This window comes from Mobula hypostoma, chromosome 5 (assembly GCF_963921235.1).
Source record: "Mobula hypostoma chromosome 5, sMobHyp1.1, whole genome shotgun sequence".
In the NCBI taxonomy this organism is placed as follows: Eukaryota; Metazoa; Chordata; class Chondrichthyes; order Myliobatiformes; family Myliobatidae; genus Mobula; species Mobula hypostoma.
Genome location: NC_086101.1, coordinates 119233989 through 119254577, shown reverse-complemented (window position 1 = coordinate 119254577; position 20589 = coordinate 119233989). Strand labels below are relative to the sequence as shown.

Here is a 20589-nt window from a genome sequence, read left to right as displayed (position 1 = left end):
GAGTGTGTGATGGGACAGTGCAGAGGGAGCTTCACTCTGTGTCTGACCCTGGGACTGTGTGATGGGACAGTGTAGAGGGAGCTTCACTCTGTGTCTGACCCTGGGAGTGTGTGATGGGACAGTGTAGAGGGAGCTTCACTCTGTGTCTGACCCTGGGAGTGTGTGATGGGACAGTGTAGAGGGAGCTTCACTCTGTGTCTGACCCTGGGAGTGTGTGATGGGACAGTGTGGAGGGAGCTTCACTCTGTGTCTGACCCTGAGACTGTGTGATGGGACAGGGTAGAGGGAGCTTCACTCTGTGTCTGACCCTGGGACTGTGTGATGGGACAGTGTAGAGGGAGCTTCACTCTGTGTCTGACCCTGGGAGTGTGTGATGGGACGGTGTAGAGGGAGCTTCACTCTGTGTCTGACCCTGGGAGTATGTGATGGGACAGTGTAGAGGGAGCTTCACTCTGTGTCTGACCCTGGGAGTGTGTGATGGGACAGTGTGGAGGGAGCTTCACTCTGCGTCTGACCCTGGGAGTGTGTGATGGGACGGTGTGGAGGGAGCTTCACTCTGCGTCTGACCCTGGGAGTGTGTGATGGGACAGTGTGGAGGGAGCTTCACTCTGCGTCTGACCCTGGGAGTGTGTGATGGGACAGTGTGGAGGGAGCTTCACTCTGCGTCTGACCCTGGGAGCGTGTGATGGAACAGTGTGGAGGGAGCTTCACTCTGCGTCTGACCCTGGGAGCGTGTGATGGAACAGTGTGGAGGGAGCTTCACTCTGCGTCTGACCCTGGGAGCGTGTGATGGGACAGTGTAGAGGGAGCTTCACTCTGCGTCTGACCCTGGGAGTGTGTGATGGGACAGTGTAGAGGGAGCTTCACTCTGCGTCTGACCCTGGGAGTGTGTGATGGGACAGTGTAGAGGGAGCTTCACTCTGTGTCTGACTCTGGGAGTGTGTGATGGGACAGTGTAGAGGGAGCTTCACTCTGTGTCTGACTCTTTTTTTTTACAAAATTCTTTATTACAAATGTCGGTGCTATACAATATTTACAAACCCAGTGACTAACATATTTACTACACTACAAACAGACAATACATCTTAAACCAATATATTGCCATCCTCATCAATGATGGCATTTACACCCCGTGGAGCCCAACGGTCCCGGAACACCTCTACGGTCGCCGTGGACTGTGCGTATTCCTTTTCAATGTTCACCCGGGCACGAACATACCCCCTAAACATAGCCAGGCAGTCCGCCCGGGGAGAACCTCCTGCCACCCTTTTCCAGGAGCCACGGATGGCAATTTTCGCCAGCCCCAGGAGCAAGTTGACAAGGACATCCTCATCCCTCTGTGCCCCCCTCCTTACTGGATGACCATATATAAATAGGGTGGGACTGAAATGCAACCAGAAGGCGAGAAGCAGCCCACGCAAAAACGCGAAAAGGGGCTGCAGCCTCACACACTCCGTGTACATGTGGTACACGGTCTCCTCCAGCCCGCAGAAGTGACACGCGGCTGGGAGATCCGTGTACAGACTAAAGAACTTATTGCAGGGCACCGCTTTATGCAGCACCCTCCAGCCGAGATCCCCAAGGTGCATGGGGAGGACTCCCTTGTAAAGGGACTTCCATTGGGGACCCCTCTCACCTCCAGGTGGAAAGACCGACCGCCATGGCGTGTCGGGACGGTGGACAAAGGCTAGGAAGTGGAGGGTGTGGAGCAGCAGCCCATAAAGGTACCTCCTGCCTGCATCCCTGAATGGGATTGTGGGTGTCGATGAAAGAGGGCTCAAGTTGTGTGGATTCGTCTCTCGGGTAAGGCTGCGGGGCCTGGGCCCGACGAGCAGCTCAGCTTGAGTCGATCCACACACCTGAGCCGCACCGACATCCGCTGAGGCAGGGCAAGGGTCGGCCAGGACCCCGCCCTCTGCCAGAGGAGGGGATTCCCGGCCTGAGGCAACCATGTTCCAGACTCTCAGTAGGTCCTGATAGAAGCCGGGCAGCCTCTGCAAAGCAGCACGGCTGACGCCTGCCGGTGGTAGCTGCATATCTTCGTGAAGGCAGCAGCCCCTCCGGAGGAAGAAAGTCGCCAACACGTGCCACCTGGGAGGGCGCTCGGCGTACAGGAATCTCTGCAGAGTCCTGAGGCGGAGAGCCGCCAGTCGTGTGCGTACACACACCAGCGACTGTCCGCCCTCTCCTACTGGGAGACTCAGAACCGCTGCAGAGACCCAGTGTTTCCTGTTTCCCCAGAAGAAGTCCACCAGCTTCCTCTGCATTCTCGCAACCCTGGGAGTGTGTGATGGGACAGTGTAGAGGGAGCTTCACTGTGCGTCTGACCCTGGGACTGTGTGATGGGACGGTGTAGAGGGAGCTTCACTCTGCGTCTGACCCTGGGAGTGTGTGATGGGACGGTGTAGAGGGAGCTTCACTCTGTGTCTGACCCTGGGAGTGTGTGATGGGACAGTGTGGAGGGAGCTTCACTCTGCGTCTGACCCTGGGAGTGTGTGATGGGACAGTGTGGAGGGAGCTTCACTCTGCGTCTGACCCTGGGAGTGTGTGATGGGACAGTGTAGAGGGAGCTTCACTCTGCGTCTGACCCTGGGAGTGTGTGATGGGACGGTGTAGAGCGAGCTTCACTCTGCGTCTGACCCTGGGAGTGTGTGATGGGACGGTGTAAAGGGAGCTTCACTCTGCATCTGACCCTGGGAGTGTGTGATGGGACGGTGTAGAGGGAGCTTCACTCTGCGTCTGACCCTTTTTTTTTTTTTTTTTACAAAATTCTTTATTACAAATGTCGGTGCTATACAATATTTACAAACCCAGTGACTAACATATTTACTACACTACAAACAGACAATACATCTTAAACCAATATATTGCCATCCTCATCAATGATGGCATTTACACCCCGCGGAGCCCAACGGTCCCGGAACACCTCTACGGTCGCCGTGGACTGTGCGTATTCCTTTTCAATGTTCACCCGGGCACGAACATACCCCCTAAACATAGCCAGGCAGTCCGCCCGGGGAGAACCTCCTGCCACCCTTTTCCAGGAGCCACGGATGGCAATTTTCGCCAGCCCCAGGAGCAAGTTGACAAGGACATCCTCATCCCTCTGTGCCCCCCTCCTTACTGGATGACCATATATAAATAGGGTGGGACTGAAATGCAACCAGAAGGCGAGAAGCAGCCCACGCAAAAACGCGAAAAGGGGCTGCAGCCTCACACACTCCACGTACATGTGGTACACGGTCTCCTCCAGCCCGCAGAAGTGACACGCGGCTGGGAGATCCGTGTACAGACTAAAGAACTTATTGCAGGGCACCGCTTTATGCAGCACCCTCCAGCCGAGATCCCCAAGGTGCATGGGGAGGACTCCCTTGTAAAGGGACTTCCATTGGGGACCCCCCTCACCTCCAGGTGGACAGACCGACCGCCATGGCGTGTCGGGACGGTGGACAAAGGCTAGGAAGTGGAGGGTGTGGAGCAGCAGCCCATAAAGGTACCTCCTGCCTGCATCCCTGAATGGGATTGTGGGTGTCGATGAAAGACGGCTCAAGTTGTGTGGATTCGTCTCTCGGGTAAGGCTGCGGGGCCTGGGCCCGACGAGCAGCTCAGCTTGAGTCGATCCACACACCTGAGCCGCACCGACATCCGCTGAGGCAGGGCAAGGGTCGGCCAGGACCCCGCCCTCTGCCAGAGGAGGGGATTCCCGGCCTGAGGCAACCATGTTCCAGACTCTCAGTAGGTCCTGATAGAAGCCGGGCAGCCTCTGCAAAGCAGCACGGCTGACGCCTGCCGGTGGTAGCTGCATATCTTCGTGAAGGCAGCAGCCCCTCCGGAGGAAGAAAGTCGCCAACACGTGCCACCTGGGAGGGCGCTCGGCGTACAGGAATCTCTGCAGAGTCCTGAGGCGGAGAGCCGCCAGTCGTGTGCGTACACACACCAGCGACTGTCCGCCCTCTCCTACTGGGAGACTCAGAACCGCTGCAGAGACCCAGTGTTTCCTGTTTCCCCAGAAGAAGTCCACCAGCTTCCTCTGCATTCTCGCAACAAAAGGGGCAGGGGGGGCCAAGGTGACCATCCGGTACCACAACATGGAGGCCACCAGCTGGTTTATGACCACCACCCTGCCTCGATAGGAAAGCACCCTGAGAAGGCCTGACCAGCGCCCAAGCCGGGCCATGACCTTTGTCTCCAGGTCCTGCCAGTTCGCCAGCCAGGTCTCCCCAGAAGGACTCAGGTAGACTCCCAGATAGAGAAGACGTCTGGTGCTCCACTCAAAAGCTCTCATCTCCTCCGGCAGGGAGTCCACCTGCCACTGGCCTACTAAGAGTCCGGAACATTTCGCCCAGTTGATCCTGGCGGAGGATGCCGCCGAGAAAACATCTTGGCACTCGCGCATCCTCCGCAGGTCACAGGGGTCTGTCATCATGAGGAGTACGTCATCGGCGTAGGCCGAGAGGACGACCCTCATGTCCGGTTCGCGCAGAACCAGACCTGTCAGCCTTCGCCGAAGAAGGCCGAGGAATGGCTCGACACAGATCGCATACAGTTGACCGGACATGGGGCACCCTTGACGCACTCCTCTTCGGAAGTGGATAGGTCCTGTCAGTGATCCGTTGATCTTAACTAGGCACTCTGCGGCAGAGTACAGGAGCCGAACTCGGGCCACAAAGTGTGGTCCGAGCCCAAAAGCCTGCAGGGTGCCCAGCAGGAAACTGTGGTCCACCCGGTCAAACGCCTTCTCCTGGTCAAGAGAAAGAAACGCTGCCGGGGTCCCAGTCTCCTGGAGCAGGTGGATCAGGTCCCGTACTAGGTGGACATTGTCCTGGATGGAGCGGCCCGGGACCGTGTAAGATTGGTCAGGATGGACCACCTGTCCAATTACCGAACCCAGACGGTTGGCCATTGCCCGGGCGAAGATCTTGTAGTCCGCGCACAAGAGGGAGACCGGCCGCCAGTTCTTTAGCAGGCGGAGGTCTCCCTTCTTGGGCAGTAGGACCACAACAGCTCTTCGCCATGAGAGGGGCATTTCTCCGGTGGCTAGGCTCTCCCCTAGGACAAGGCTGTAATCATCCCCCAGGACATCCCAAAAAGCCTGATAAAACTCAACACTCAGTCCATCCAAACCAGGGGACTTGCCCCTCCGGAGTTGCCGAAGGGCAGTGGACAGCTCCTCCCGAGTCAGGGGGGCATCCAGACGCACTGCATCCTCTGGACTGACCTTAGGCAAATCCTTCCAGACCTCATTGCACGCCTCCGCATTTGACGGATCAGGCGAGAATAAGGACCGATAGAATGAACGGACCTCGTTGTTAATTCCATCAGGGTCCGTGATGGAGGAGCCATCGGCAGCCAGCAATTCCACTAGCTGCTTTTGAACTCCCCGCCACCTCTCCAACGAGTAGAAGAAGGGTGAGCCACGGTCCAAATCCTGCAGCATTTGGATCCGTGACCTCACGTACGCACCTCGGGACTGCTGAAGCTGCAAGTCCCTTAGTGCGTCCTTCTTCTCCTGGTATTCCTGCCACAGCTGCTGGTCTCCAGTGGTCGGACCGAGGCGGGACTCCAGGTCAAGCAACGCTCTCTCAAGCCGCTCAATCTCAGAGCCCCGCCCTTTGGTCGACCCCCTAGTGTACTCCCGACATAAAAACCGGATGTGGGCTTTGCCCACATCCCACCATAGCCGTAGGGAGCAGAACTCTCTCCGCCTCTCCTTCCAGGAGACCCAGAACGCTCGGAACGAATCCCGGAAACGGCTGTCCTCCAGCAGCCGGTTGTTAAAATGCCAATACCCGGATCCCACCCGAGGGTGTAGTGGAATAAATTCCATCCACACAAGGTGATGATCCGAGCACGACACTGGCCGCATGGAGGACGCCGACACGCGGGAGGCGTAGGCCCGAGAGATGTAAATGCGGTCTATCCTGGAACCTCCTTCTCTAGACCTTCTCGAGAAGGCGCTAGAGTTGGGGTGAAAATTCCGCCAGCTGTCCACCAAGTCAAAGGAGCCGACTAGCTCCTTTAACTTTTTTGCTGATGCTGGGTCGCGTTGGAGGCCCGAACGGTCCTCCGCCTCGAGGGTACAATTGAAATCTCCCCCGAGGATTACGCAGTCCCCCGGATCGATGGAGCTCAGCAGGGTGGACAGCTGACAGAATAGGCGCGTCTGCATCACACCGCGCCTGGGAGCGTACACATTGATAAAATGCAATGGTACGCCATCCAGGCGCACAACCAGGTGGAGCAGACGGCCGGGCACAACGTCTTGGACTCTTTCAATTACTGGCTGGAAGGTCGGGGCCAACAGGATCGCCACCCCGCTAGAAATGGAGCTGAGGTGGCTCATGTAGACCCCGCCCTGCCACTCCAGGAGCCAAGCAGACTCGTCCCCAGGGATGGTATGGGTTTCCTGCAGGAAACTCACCGTATACCGCCCATCCCTGAGGACTGAGAGATTGTTATGCCTGCGAAGAGGACCCCTGCTGCCGTTTACATTGAGACTAGCTATGGTAAGCTTCATGGCGGGAACACACTAGGTCTCAGCAGCTGCGCCCATTTCGGTGAGAGCGGAGGCGCCTTCCACCACACTGTCCGGAAAGAAAGCAAGGATACCTTTTGCTTTCCGGGCTCGAGCGGTACCAGCAACACCCTGTGACCCACCATCCCCCGTTGGAGCGAGGCTGCTTCTCCCTCTGATGTCCCTTACTAGGTCATCCAGGAAAGATTTTAGTTGCCGTCTGTCGTTCCCCACCACCGCATTCCTCTTTCCCTTTCCCTTTCGTCTGAGGATGACTCGCAGGGACCTCACCAGCCTCGGCATGCTGGGCCAGCGAAGCGAGGCTAGCTGAGGCCGGTGCTTGGCACCCTCAGAGGTGAGAATGAAATGCTTAATTTCCTCTACAGGTATCAATGGGGATTTCTCAGGAGGGGTGAGGATGTCCATTGTTTCACTATCGAAAGAGTCCCCCTCCAACCCGTCACTGCAGACAGAATCCCCATCGGCCTCCCCGCATGTTCCAATAGATGGCTGCGCCTGCGACCCACACCGCGCAGCGGGCACCTCGCTCTTACCTGCCTGCTCCACCGTCGCATCAGCCTCATCCACATTTGCGACAGTGGAGAGACAATCCCCAGGGACTCCCTGCAAGTCATTTATTGCTGGGGTCGATGTGCACAGAATATCGTCCTCCCTAGGGGGCAGGCATAGAGGGGAACCCGGCACCTTTGGTCCAAGGGATTCATAAGCCGCCTGGTGCTGAGAATGAGAGAGCTTTGCCTCGTCTCCTCTTACACTATTCGGTACACTGGCCTCCAGAGAGGCGCTGACTTGTAGGTCCTGGGTGGAGGCCTCCAGGGCTGCCTCATTTGTGCAAACAGGCCTATCACAAGCTTTTTGCACAACCACACCATCTACCCCAGGACTGGTGGCTACATCTGAGGACTCAGGTTTAGAACCAACCCCTACCCGGATTCCCACCCCTTCCTGGGACTCCCCCGCATCTACATCCCCTGCCCTCTTGTGGGAACGTTCCCTTCTCCTCTTCACGCTGGAGGAGCACACAGGTGCAGGCTTCACCGATGGGGCGGCGCCTTCTGTTTCCATCGCCCCGTCTGCTTGCGCACCTCCCCGAGCCCCACGCTCCACTTCAGACGAAATGGGTGTGAGCTCTGCGGCCTCAAAGGCCCGCTTCTTACTATGTTTGGATTTCCCCTTTGCCTTCTTACTCCGCACAGACTCCACCCCGTCCCCCACCTGAACTACAGGGAGAGGAGCAGGGACCGACCCAACCGTAGAAGTAGGGACAGGGGTAGGGGTAGGGGCAGGGTGAGGGGCTGGGGCAGGATCACGGGCGGGGGCAGGGTCAGGGTCAGATGCAGGTGCAGGCGCACGCGCAGGAGTAGGATCAGGGGCAGAGGTAGCTGCGGCACTGGTGCCCGAAGTGGGCTCCCTCGGGTTCCGGGCGGCAGGACAGTCCCTCCGAAAGTGCCCCACCTCCCTGCACGCATGGCACCGTGGGCGCTCGGAGCTCCAGTACACCTGATAATCTACTCCCTCGTGCCGGACAGTAAAGCGGCCCTCAACATCGTCCTCCCTTTCCAGCTGCATGAAAACCTGACGCCGGAAAGAGATTACGGTGCGGAGGGTGCGTCTCTTAAATTTGTGTCGGATGGCAGTAATCTCCGACCTTACTTGCCCTAAACGGGCCAGTGGGGGAAGCAAGTCCTCATTTGGAATGAAAGGCTTAACATGCCCAAGCACGATACGTTGCGTGGGGGCCGTCACCAGCTCCATAGGTAAAAAGATGTTGTCCACCGTGACTCCCCTGCTTAGGGCCCGGTGCACTAGCTCTTCATTCACCAGATAGAACACCGCCTTTCCGAACTCCTTCTCGGTGGCCAGAATACCACCTTTCCCCACAAGGTCCTCCATTGCCTCCGTACACTTTTCTAGTGTCATTCCAGGGCGCAAAATACATTGCACCCCACGTTCCACCTTCACCGACCGAAACAGGGCGTTGTCCGAGGCCGGGGAGGCAGCCGCCCTTGCGTAACTCCCCGAAGGCCCGCGACTCCCTGGAGACCGGTCCGGCATGCTGGCGCTCTTTCCAGTCCGAGAATTTTGCGGCGGTGCCAGTTAGAAGTCCTGGAGCGAGTCGAATAACTGGCCGGGAAAGTTTGCAGTCGACAGTTCCTCGCTGGCTCGGCGCCAGGAAAGGCTCCGTCGGACTTGCAGAGACCCAGGCCGGGAGAGGCCGAAACGTCCTTCCAGATGCTCCGGCACCGGCACCGACACCGGACGAAAAATCAGGAAAACAATGGAGGAGGAACGTTGCCCCGATGTCAATGGGGGGAAAACGACGGCGTTTGCCTCCGGTTTTGGAGCGAACCGGCTTACTGGCGAGTTGCCAGCGGCCGCAGCTGGGAGCTACACAGTAAGCAGCCGCCAACAAACCCAGTCCAAACCGGCAGCAAAAACTCCACACCGAGCTTCCACGCCAACGCCGTCACTCACTCAGTTGTCCAAGAGACTTTTAGAGCCACCTCCAAAGTATTCCACGAACTTTATCCAGTAGTTTTCCTTCGATTTCTCCCAGCTCAGTCAGCACAGCTCCTCTCTGTGTCTGACTCTGGGAGTGTGTGATGGGACAGTGTAGAGGGAGCTTCACTCTGTATCTGACCCTGGGAGTGTGTGATGGGACAGTGTAGAGGGAGCTTCACTCTGTATCTGACCCTGGGAGTGTGTGATGGGACGGTGTAGAGGGAACTTCACTCTGTGTCTGACTCTGGGAGTGTGTGATGGGACAGTGTAGAGGGAGCTTCACTCTGTATCTGACCCTGGGAGTGTGTGATGGGACAGTGTAGAGGGAGCTTCACTCTGTATCTGACCCTGGGAGTGTGTGATGGGACAGTGTGGAGGGAGCTTCACTCTGTGTCTGACCCTGGGAGTGTGTGATGGGACGGTGTAGAGGGAACTTCACTCTGTGTCTGACTCTGGGAGTGTGTGATGGGACAGTGTAGAGGGAGCTTCACTCTGTATCTGACCCTGGGAGTGTGTGATGGGACAGTGTAGAGGGAGCTTCACTCTGTATCTGACCCTGGGAGTGTGTGATGGGACAGTGTAGAGGGAGCTTCACTCTGTATCTGACCCTGGGAGTGTGTGATGGGACAGTGTAGAGGGAGCTTCACTCTGTGTCTGACCCTGGGAGTGTGTGATGGGACGGTGTAGAGGGAACTTCACTCTGTGTCTGACTCTGGGAGTGTGTGATGGGACGGTGTAGAGGGAACTTCACTCTGTATCTGACCCTGGGAGTGTGTGATGTCCCCTTTAAAGCTGTGATAGATGCTCATGTCTGTGAGTTTGTTTTGAGGTGGGGTTTGATCCTGGTGTGAACAGGCACTGTCTGTGTGACCCAGCCCTGGGTCAGTGTCCCCCTGAGGTTGACGAGTCAGCTGGATTGCCCTGTGCCCCAACAGCCCACATCAGTTGAATTACTTGTAGGGGCTCGGGGCAGAGGCTAGGCTTTGGGTGGCAAGAACACCCAAAGGGGCACGCCCGTGGGCGCTGTGCCACTGGCTGACTGCTCTCGCTCTCCTGCCCACAGCCTATCAGTACCAGCTGGCCCTGGAGCGCTATGAGTGGAACAAGGTGAAGAAGGTGAAGTCTATCGTCCCCATGATCCACGTCAGCTGGAACGCAGCGAGGACTGTCAAGGTCACCGACCCTGACCTCTACCGCATGATCAAGTAAGAGGCTCCACCCTTCCTGGCCCCGCCTCCCTCTCCCTTCTTCTGACCCCTCCACCTCCTCCTCGCCTCCTTGCCCCCCCCCCCATCTCCGTTCGCTACGTAACTACAGAATGGTCTGTGATAAGGAGGCCTCTGCAGGTTTGAGGTTTGGTACCTGGCGGTGAACGTCTGGAACAGGTCCAGCTGGCCCAAACACGATCTGTAGGACACAGGGAGATTGTGCAGAGCAGGACAGACAAAGTGCTGGGGGATCTCAGCACGTCAGGGTGCATCGACGGAAATAGGTGAACAGACGATGTTTCATCCCAGACCCTTCTCCGGGCCGAGAAGGAAGGGAGAATACGGAGGGCGGGAGGGGGAAGGTCAAGGGCTGGAGAGGAAGGAATCTGATTGGAGTGGAGAGTGGGACCCAGGGAGAGCTGATGGGCAGGAGGTCAGAGTGGCGAATAGGCGGTGGAAGAGGGAAATGGGGAAAAATATTACCAGAAGGAGAAATGGATGCTCATGCCGTCGGGTCGGAGGCTACCCAGACAGAACGAGGTGTTGCTCCTCCACCCGAGGGTGGCCTCGTCATGACAAAAGAGGAGGCCGTGGATCGACATGTCAGAGTGGAAATGGGGATAGGAATTAAAATCGTTGGCCACTGGGAAATGTGCTCCTCGCGGATGGAGCTGAAAACTTTGGATGTGAGACATTCGTAGGACATGTTAATCCCCTGTCGACGTTAGTTTGCAATAAAGAGAAAGTTTGTTCAGAAGGTGAAACCCTGACCCTGTGTGACCGCTTTCTACCTTCACCTTTGACCCCTCAGGTACTGTCTGCTCACCTCCCTGAAGCACTGTCAGCTTCTCCGCGATGCTCTCATCAACAGCGGTAAGAAGATCATCTTCCAGAGCCGGATGAAGGAGGAGCCCACCTATTACTGCAACGAATGTGAGGTACTGGCCCCCCGTTCTACCATCCACACCCACCCCCCCCACCCGTTCTCCCATCCACACCCCCCCGTTCTCCCATCCACACACCCCCCCGTTCTCCCATCCACACACCCCCCCGTTCTCCCATCCACACACCCCCCCGTTCTCCCATCCACACACCCCCCCGTTCTCCCATCCACACCCCCCTTCTCCCATCCACACCCCCCTTCTCCCATCCACACCCCCCCTCTCCCATCCACACCCCTCCTGTTCTCCCATCCACACCCCCCTCTTCTCCCATCCACACCCGCCTCTTCTCCCATCCACACCCCCCTCTTCTCCCATCCACACCCCCCTCTTCTCCCATCCACACCCCCCTTCTCCCATCCACACCCCCTTTCTCCCATCCACACCCACCCCCCCGTTCTACCATCCACACTCCCCCGTTCTACCATCCACACTCCCCCGTTCTACCATCCACACTCCCCCGTTCTACCATCCACACCCCCCCCGTTCTCCCATCCACACACCCCCGTTCTCCCATCCACACCCCTCCCGTTCTCCCATCCACCACCCCCCCCCCCCGCCCGGACACCAGAGTCCAGCCCCTGACCGGCTGAAAGGGAATAGTAGCCTTGGTGCGTGCCGGGAGGGTTGTCACCATCAGAGCCAGATCCAGATGTCAGAAACGGGACAGGGGATGGGGTTGTCACCATCAGAGCCAGATCCAGATGTCAGAAACGGGACAGGGGATGGGGTTGTCACCATCAGAGCCAGATCCAGATGTCAGAAACGGGACAGGGGATGGGGTTGTCACCATCAGAGCCAGATCCAGATGTCAGAAACGGGACAGGGGATGGGGTTGTCACCATCAGAGCCAGACCCAGATGTCAGAAACGGGATAGGGGATGGGGTTGTCACCATCAGAGCCAGATCCAGATGTCAGAAACGGGACAGGGGATGGGGTTGTCACCATCAGAGCCAGATCCAGATGTCAGAAACGGGACAGGGGATGGGGTTGTCACCATCAGAGCCAGATCCAGCTGTGAGAAACGGGACAGGGGATGGGGTTGTCACCATCAGAGCCAGATCCAGATGTCAGAAATGGGACAGGGGATGGGTTGTCACCATCAGAGCCAGATCCAGCTGTGAGAAACGGGACAGGGGATGGGGTTGTCACCATCAGAGCCAGATCCAGATGTCAGAAACGGGACAGGGGATGGGGTTGTCACCATCAGAGCCCCAGTTCAAGTTTATCATCTGACTGAACACAAATACAACTGAACGATATGGCATTCCTGCAGATCACAGTTCACCCACGGAACATGTATCACGCACAGCACATAAAACCAAAATATCAGCACAAATAAGTTAAAAAATGTATAATTCTAAATGCAGCACAGGGCTTGCTGTCCAAGTGAGGAGACCTCGGTCGTGGCAGGGTCTCACAGCCTGAGCCTGAGGGAAGAGCTTGTTACAGAAGATCAGGCTAATTATTGCTGCTGTGTGTTGTGAAATTCGTTGTTTTGTGAAATTCGTTGTTTTGTAAGACAGCGAGGTTATTGGAAATTAGAATAGGAAATGGAAGAAATATTTCAGAAGAGGAAGATCAAGGTAGGGTTCATGGACTGTTTTGAAATATGTTGTTTTGCGGCTGCAGGGCAGTGCAAGGCATGTTTTTTAAAAAATCAAGTCACTACAAGTTACAATAAAACATTAAATAAAGAGTGAGGGGACAAAAGTGGAACAGTGAGGGAGTGTCCATGGGCTCAGGGAACATTCTGGAATCTGATAGGGGAAGGAGAGAAGCTGTGAGTGTGGGACCTCCTCCCTGATGACAAGAGGGGGTGTCCGAGCTCGGCAAGGTCCTTAACGATGGACGCTGCTGCCTTTTGGCACTGCCATTTGAAGGTGTCCTCGATGGCCCGAGGACATCTGAGGAGCAGTTAAGGCCACCACTGTCATTGGACTGCAGGGTAAAGTTGTAAATAGTCTGTTGTGGAAAGTTAGTGATCAGACAAGGGCACGTCAACCCCAGGTAACAAACTCCATTTTTACAGGCGTCCATGCCTGTGGGTTGTAAAATATTTATGTATTTTAAGAACACAGCACATTCTGGCCTAACGTGCTGCCCAATTACACCCACATGACCATTTACCCTACTAACCCAGACATCTTCGACTGTGGGAGGAAGCCAGAGCACCCGGAGGAAATCCACGCGGTCACAGGGAGAAAGTACAAACTCCTTACAGGCATCAGCGAGAAATACACGCAATACACAAATTACCTCACAATCTACCTCGTTCTGATCTTGCACCTTGTTGTTTACCCGCACTGCACTTTCTCTGTGGCTGTTACACTTCATTCTGCGTTGTTACTGTTTTACCCTCAATGCACCGTGTAACGATCTGATCTGTATAAACAGTGTGCAAGACCAGCTCTTCACTGTATCTCCGTACACGTCGCAATGCAAAACTAGTATCAACTCCAATCCCTCTTTCGTGACGTTCGTCAGCCTCCTTCACTCCAGGGAGCTCTGGTCCACCATATCCATCTGGGCAGATCATGTCCTACAGAACTATAGATTCCTCAGTACGATAATGTGGATTATTGAGCTCACCATGGTCTGGTACCCTTGTTGTCTGCCTGCACTGCTCTTTTCCTATTACTGTTAGATTTTACTCTGCATTCTGTTCTTGTTGTACGTGGTTCCACCCCAGCGCACTGTGTAATACCCTGCCACAGTGTTCTGAATGACCTCAGAACTGGTCTCAGCTGACGAGGAAGAACAGTTATTAAAATGGGGGGAGAGAGAGGGAGAAGGGGAACATCCCTTCAGAACAGAGCTGAGGAGGAATTTCTTCAGCCAGACAATAGTGAATCTGTGGAATTTGTTGCCACAGGCAGTTGTGGAGGCTGAGTCTTGAGCCTTGGAGTCTTGAGTCTTAGAGGTTGAGTGTGTTTAAGGCAGAGGTTGGTTAGTAAGGAGGATAAGTGTTACACTAAATGGGATCGATAAATAATCAGTCGTGATTGAATGTAGGAAGAAGACTAGATGGGCTAAGTTGCCTGATTCTATTCCTATATCTTTTGGGGACACACGCACACATGCATGCATGCATGCGCACGTACACACACACACACACACACACACTCCACACATACACTCCACACATACACACACACACACACACACTTCACACACACACACCCCACACACACACACACACACTCCACACACACACACACACACACACACACACACTCCACACAAACACACACACACTCCACACACACACACTCCACACACACCACTCCCTCCTCCGCTGGCGGCCGGGATCGAAGCCAGGTGTCTGGAGCCATGAACTAGCAGTTCTACCCGCTCTGCCACCCTTGAACAGCAGCTCTTCCCCCCCAGTTATGGTACACTCTAGTTGCCTTGGCACATTTGGGATCAGAGGGGCGGGCAGGTGCAGTCAAAGGTGGCATGGTTGTGTCTGTTGGCTTCCCCGCTGATGCATGGACTGACTCCTCTCTCTCTCTCCCTCTCTCTCTCCCCTCCCCACAGCTCGAGGTTTTCAACCTTCTCTTTGTCACAAGCGGTAGCGGCAGCCGCAAGTCTTACATAGTGCACTGTGAGGACTGTGCCCGCCAGCGGAGCCCCCTGCTGCTCAACGTCGTCATCCTGGAGCAGTACAAGATGGACGACCTGGTGCAGGTGTACGATCACTTCACGCTGGTGAGTGGGGACGTCGCTGGTGGAGGGGGGGGGTGAAGGGAGGGGCAGGAACCCTCAAATATCAGAGCAGCTCTTCAGTCCAGCTTACCATTCCATGAGACCATAGGAGGTAGGAGCAGAGTTAGGCCATTTGGCCCATTTCATCAGGGCTGATCCCATTTTCCTCTCAGCCCCAGTCTCCTGCCTTCTCCCCGTATCCCTTCATGCCCTGATCAATCAAGAATCTATCAACCTCTGCCTTGGGTGCACTCCACAGCCACCTGTGGCAATGAATTCCAGATTCACCATTCTCCAGCTCAAAAGTTCCTCCTCATCTCCATTCTAAATTGACTGACGTCTTGTTATTCCCTAGATGGTAGCGCAGTGGTTAGCACAACGCTTTACAGTACAGATGACCTGGGTTCAATTCCCACAGCATTCTGTAAGGAGTTTGTACGTTCTCCCCGTGACCGCATGGGTTTCCTCTGGGTGCTCTGGTTTCCTCCCACAGTGCAGACGTACCTGTTAGTAGGTTAATTGGTCACTCAGTGACAAGGCTACAGTTATATTAGGAATTGCTGGGTGGCGTGGCTCAAAGGGCCAGAAACGCCTATTCCACACTGTATCTCAATAAATAAAATATTTTCAGCATTTGCAGATCTCTTGTGTCTATTGTGGTGTAGACCTTGTTCAGGGGAGACAGAGGGAGGCTGCAATACTGTCAGCTGCTGTACGGTGGCGCTGCAGCCAGAGATTGCTGCTAGTTGCTCAACACTGCCCCTCTCAGGTGGGCGGTGATACTTCAGGTGGCCCTCAGCTCAACACTGCCCCTCTCAGGTGGGTAGTGGTACTTCAGGTGGCTCTTAGCTCAGCACTGCCCTCTCAGGTGGGCGGTAGTTACTTCAGGTGGCCCTCAGAGCAAGCAGATAAGCCCTGCCCAGTGGCTCCAGACTGCCCCTTTCAGGTGGTCTCTATCCAGTGGAGTCTCTGTCAAGGTCAGAGCAAAGATTAATAGATTTTTGAATATTAATGGAAATTAGAAAGCAGGAAAGCCACTGAAGTAAATGATTAGCCATAACCCTGATGTGTGAGGTTGAATAGCCTGCTTCAAAATAAATTTATTATCAAAGTGCATATATGTCACCATAGACAACCCTGAGATTCATTTTTTGTGGGCATTCACAGTAAATCCAAAGCACAATAGAATCAATGAAAAACCACACATAAGATGGACAAATAACCAATATGTAAAAGACAACAGACTGTGCAAATACAAAAAAAAACAAATAATAATAATAAATAAGCAATAACTATCGAAAACATGAGATGAAGAGTCCTTGAAAGTGAATCCATAGGTTGTGGGAACAGTTCAGTGATGGGGTGAGTGAAGTTACCCTCTGGTTCAGGAGCCTGATGGTTGAGGGGTAACTACTGTTCCTGAACCTGGTGGTGTAGGTCCTGGGTCTCTCCCACCTTCTCTCTGGTGGGCAGCAGCAAGAAGAGACCATGGCCGGGGTGGAGAGGGTCTCTTGACGATGGATGCTGCTTTCCTGCGACAACACTCTGTGTAGATGTGCTCAATGGTGGGAAGAGCTTCACCCATGATGGACTGGGTTGTACCCACTACTTTTTGTAGGATTTTCTGTTTAAAGTCCTTGGTGTTTCCATACCAGACTGTGATGCAACCAGCCAGTATATTCTCCACCGCACATCTATTGAAGTTTGTCAGAATTTTAGATGACATACTGAATCTTTGCAATCTTCTTAAAAAAAAAGAGACGCTGCCATGCCTTCTTTGTAATGACACTTGTATGCTGGGCCCAGGACAGATCCCCTGAAATTATAACACCAAGGAACTTAAAGTTGTCGCATCCGGCCAGAGCAAGTATCTCTTGTGTCGGCGGTTGGGTTTTGGGTCTAAAGTGACAGGGAAGTATGGCTGTGGGTGTAAGGGAAGGGAGTGATTATTCCCACTGGACCTGGGATGAGAAATGTTGTAGTATAGTAGAGTTTAGTGGAACTATTTTAAATGAGGTTGGATGTGATGCCTCCGTTTGTTGAACAGTAGGTAGCCATGGCTCTTGGACAGATTCTTCTTACACCACCTCTCCTTCTTTCCCTCCAGGCGCCTCAGTCAGCATCATCCAGATGACCAGCTCTTCAAAAGCCATACCAAATGCTTCTCTCTGTCTGAGGTTCCCACCCCCCAGCCCTACACATCCTGCACCTATTGTCCTGCCAGAGACCAGCCTCGTGCCCCCCCACCCTCACCTGGCGGAGTTTTTCATTTCACATCAGCCAATCAGCGACGTGTTTACTCAACCTCATCATCAGCGGCTGCAGCTGCTGATTGGCCACATGATGTGGAGTAACAAGATGACCGACCCACAGGTGTATGACAAGATGGCCGTCCCACGGGTTTGTAATAAGATGGCTGCCCCGCAGGTGTATGACACAGTGGTCACCCCGCAGTGGTGTGGTAACAAGGTGGCCGCAATGTAGGGGTGTGACAAGATGGCTGCCCTGCCGGTGTGTGACAAGGTGGTGGCCGCCATTGCAGGGATGTGACGAGATGGCTGCCATTGCAGGGGTGTGACAAGATGGCCGCCATTGTGGGGGTGTGACAAGATGGCCGCCAAGCAGGGGTGTGACAGGATGATCTTCCCTCCCCTCCCTCCCCGTTGTCACTGAAGCGGCGACCAGCAGTTTACGTTCTCGAACCTCTATCACATGACTTGATGCTGCAGCAATACCACTTTGGCCTTCGAAGATGGGAAGAGGAAGAGAGAAAAAATGGATTTAAGAATAAACTTTTTTATTACAAAAAAGTAAGCATTAAGAAGTGGTTTTGGATTGCTAAATACGGGTTATAGCAAGAATTATTTTTGTCTTAGCTTGTTTGTGTTTTTATGTATTGTGTTAATTTGATTTAGACACACAGACCCACAGTGAGGACCCCACATATAAATTATCAATATCAGCAATCATTCGATTTACCTCCATTTTTTTTTTAAAGAAAATTTTCTAATGTACAGTTTTTGGTTTTATTTATAAAATTTTCTATTTATTCATTCTTAATGGTTTTTCCCCTGACTTTTCACATATTTTTAATGATTTGGCTTCATTACACTGAACACTTTCAACAAGTTTGAGATCCTGTCCTTTAATCCTTTTCCTTTTCACACCTCTAGCCCCTCTTCCCTTTCTGTATCTCTCTCCTTCCCCTTCCCTTGTCCCTCTCTCCCAATCTCCTTCCCTCTCTCCTTTTCCTCTTCCCTTGTCCTAGTCTCCCCCTCCACCATAAGAACCCTCCTACAACTGGATCAGATCAATCTCATTTCATTTTCCCCTTGAATTGTGTGCTGTTATTTTTAATCGTATAATTAAAATTGCGCTAGGGGTTATTTCCGAAATGCGAGGTTAAGTTTTGAGATTCACTATTTTTTGTTGGATTTTATGACGAGGGTATGTTTTGAAGATTACTGCACTGTTAATACAAACTGAGCCAGAATTGTCTTAACTTTGTGAAATGGTCTGACCTAAACCAATAAAAGCTTTTGATAAACTTTATTTATTTTTCTTCAATTGTCCGGCTGCCGGGGGGTGGGATAAATCTTACGGATGCTTCTCCTTCTGAGTGAGGAGAGGCAGAATTATGTACCTCCCCGAAACAGGTCCTTCCCCCTGACTATCTCGTCCATCCCAGCTCAACCTGCAAATTAACCTTAAAGGAATCTGCACGAGGACTCCCAAGTCCCTTTGCACCCCAGATTTTTTTAATTTAGTTCCCCCTTTTAAAAAATGGCCAATGCCTTTATTCCTACCAAACTGCATGAGCATACACTTCCCTACACAGTATTCCACCTGCCACTTCCTTGCCCATTCTCCCAATTTAAGTCCTCTGCTTCCTCAACAATACCTGCCCCTCTTACTATCTTCGTATCGTCCACAATTCCTTCATCCAGATCACTGATGTATACTGTAAAGAGAGGCGGTCCCAGAACCAACCCCTGCGAGTCATGTGTGGCACCTCGTCAAAGGCACCCTGAAATCCAAGTACACAACATCCACTGATTGTCTCTCCTGCCTGCTATTTCCACAAAGAATTCAAACATCTGTCAGGCAAGATTTCCCCTTGAGGAAACCATGCTGACTATGGCTTATTTTATCATGTCTCCAAGTATCCGGAAACCTCCACTTTAACAATCAATTCCAAAAGAGTGGAGTGACATTAGCAATTTCCCAGTCCCCCAGAACCTAGTGATACCATTTAATACCTGGGCTCTTGTTCAGCAGCCATCGGCACCTTAGTGTCTGACCCTTGAACCATCTGCACTTGCATGTAGCTGTTTCAGATTGCCTTTACGTGTTGGAATTGTCCCCACACCTACACTGGCATGGGCAGCTTGCTCACTCTGAGCAAAACGTCGCTGCCCAGCTCCTTCACACTCTGACCCATGTAGGGCCAGTGTGCTAAACGCCCTCTTCAGCTTGTGTCACCGCTTTCAGGGGAGTGTGTAACCGTACTCCCTGGTGTCTCTGGTTCACGACACTCCTCGTGACTCTGCCATTGAATCGGGGGCCTGTTTACCTGCTCGATAACGGGTGGGCAGGGGGAGCTGGGGAAGCTTCCAATACCCTGTACGTTTGCAGAGGGTGGGAAGTGGTTGACCTGCTGGTCAGATTTCCAGCATCTGCAGATTTTCTCTTGTTTGTCCCTGTAGTGGTTGTTGTGCACTTACTGAAGATTCGGTGTCACCGGAAGCTGGCCGGACTCTTGGACTCAAACCTTCATTCCCTCATTCACTTCTTTCACTCTCTGTTACAGTTATCTGTATTTAGGGTGGATGACAGGTCCAAGCCATTTGATGTACGTGTGTGTGTGTGTGTGTGCCCGTCCGACTCTGGCTGTGTTAGAGAGTGTGTGTGTGTGTCTGTGTATGTCTGAGTGTGTTAGAGTGTGAGAGATGTTGGTCAGAAGGGAGGGTGCGTGTGTGGGAGAGTCTTGAGGGATCTGAGACCAGGAGTGTGTTGGGACTCGGAGAGGGCAGGAACAAGCCGGAGAAGTTGTTTCCCCAAAGGCCAAAGGGAGGCTGATGGGACTAGAGGGTATTTGGGTAAATCCACAGGAGTGACCTCTTCAGCAGCTCTGGGAAGAAGGAGGAAATGGAGAGGTTTGCGAAGGAACAGGAGGAAGGTGAGAGGTTTGGGACTGAGTGGAAGGACTGATACAGGACTGTGGGGAGAGAGTGGGACAGTGGGATTAGATTGGGGACTGATACAGGACTGTGGGGAGAGGGTGGGGCAGTGGGATTAGTTTGGGGACTGGTATAGGGCTGTAGAGAGAGGGTGGGACAGTGGGATTAGTTTGGGGACTGGTATAGGGCTGTAGAGAGAGGGTGGGGCAGTGGGATTAGTTTGGGGATTGTTGCAATGCCAAGGGGAGAGGGTGGGACAGTGGGATTAGTTTGGGGACTGATACAGGGCTGTGTGAATCGGGTGATGTGCTGTAGGTCTATGATATGGGAGCTGGTGGACTCCATTGTGGTTCCTGGTGACCACATCTGCAGCAAGTGTTGGCTGCTCGAGGAATTCAGGTTTAAAATTGATGACCTGGAATCTGAATTTAAAACACTGCAGCACATCACAGAGGGGGAGAGTTACCTAGATTCTCTGTTTCAGGAGGTAGTCACACCCATTACATTAGCAGCC

At 53.6% G+C, this 20589-nt stretch overlaps 1 protein-coding gene across 6 annotated transcripts in view; it reads left to right on the top strand.

Moving 5' to 3' along the window:
• The window catches only part of LOC134346970 (lysine-specific demethylase 6B-like), a 235795-nt gene extending 217337 nt beyond the window's left edge, over window positions 1-18458 (top strand). For all 6 annotated transcript variants that reach the window (XM_063048889.1, XM_063048891.1, XM_063048892.1 and 3 more), the window contains 4 exons: window positions 10101-10242; window positions 11057-11183; window positions 14728-14898; window positions 17003-18458. In XM_063048889.1, the coding sequence (XP_062904959.1) occupies window positions 10101-10242; window positions 11057-11183; window positions 14728-14898; window positions 17003-17029 (467 nt within the window). In that variant the 3' untranslated portion in view covers window positions 17030-18458. The remainder of the gene's footprint in view (window positions 1-10100; window positions 10243-11056; window positions 11184-14727; window positions 14899-17002) is intronic.
• Window positions 18459-20589: the final 2131 nt, after the last annotated feature.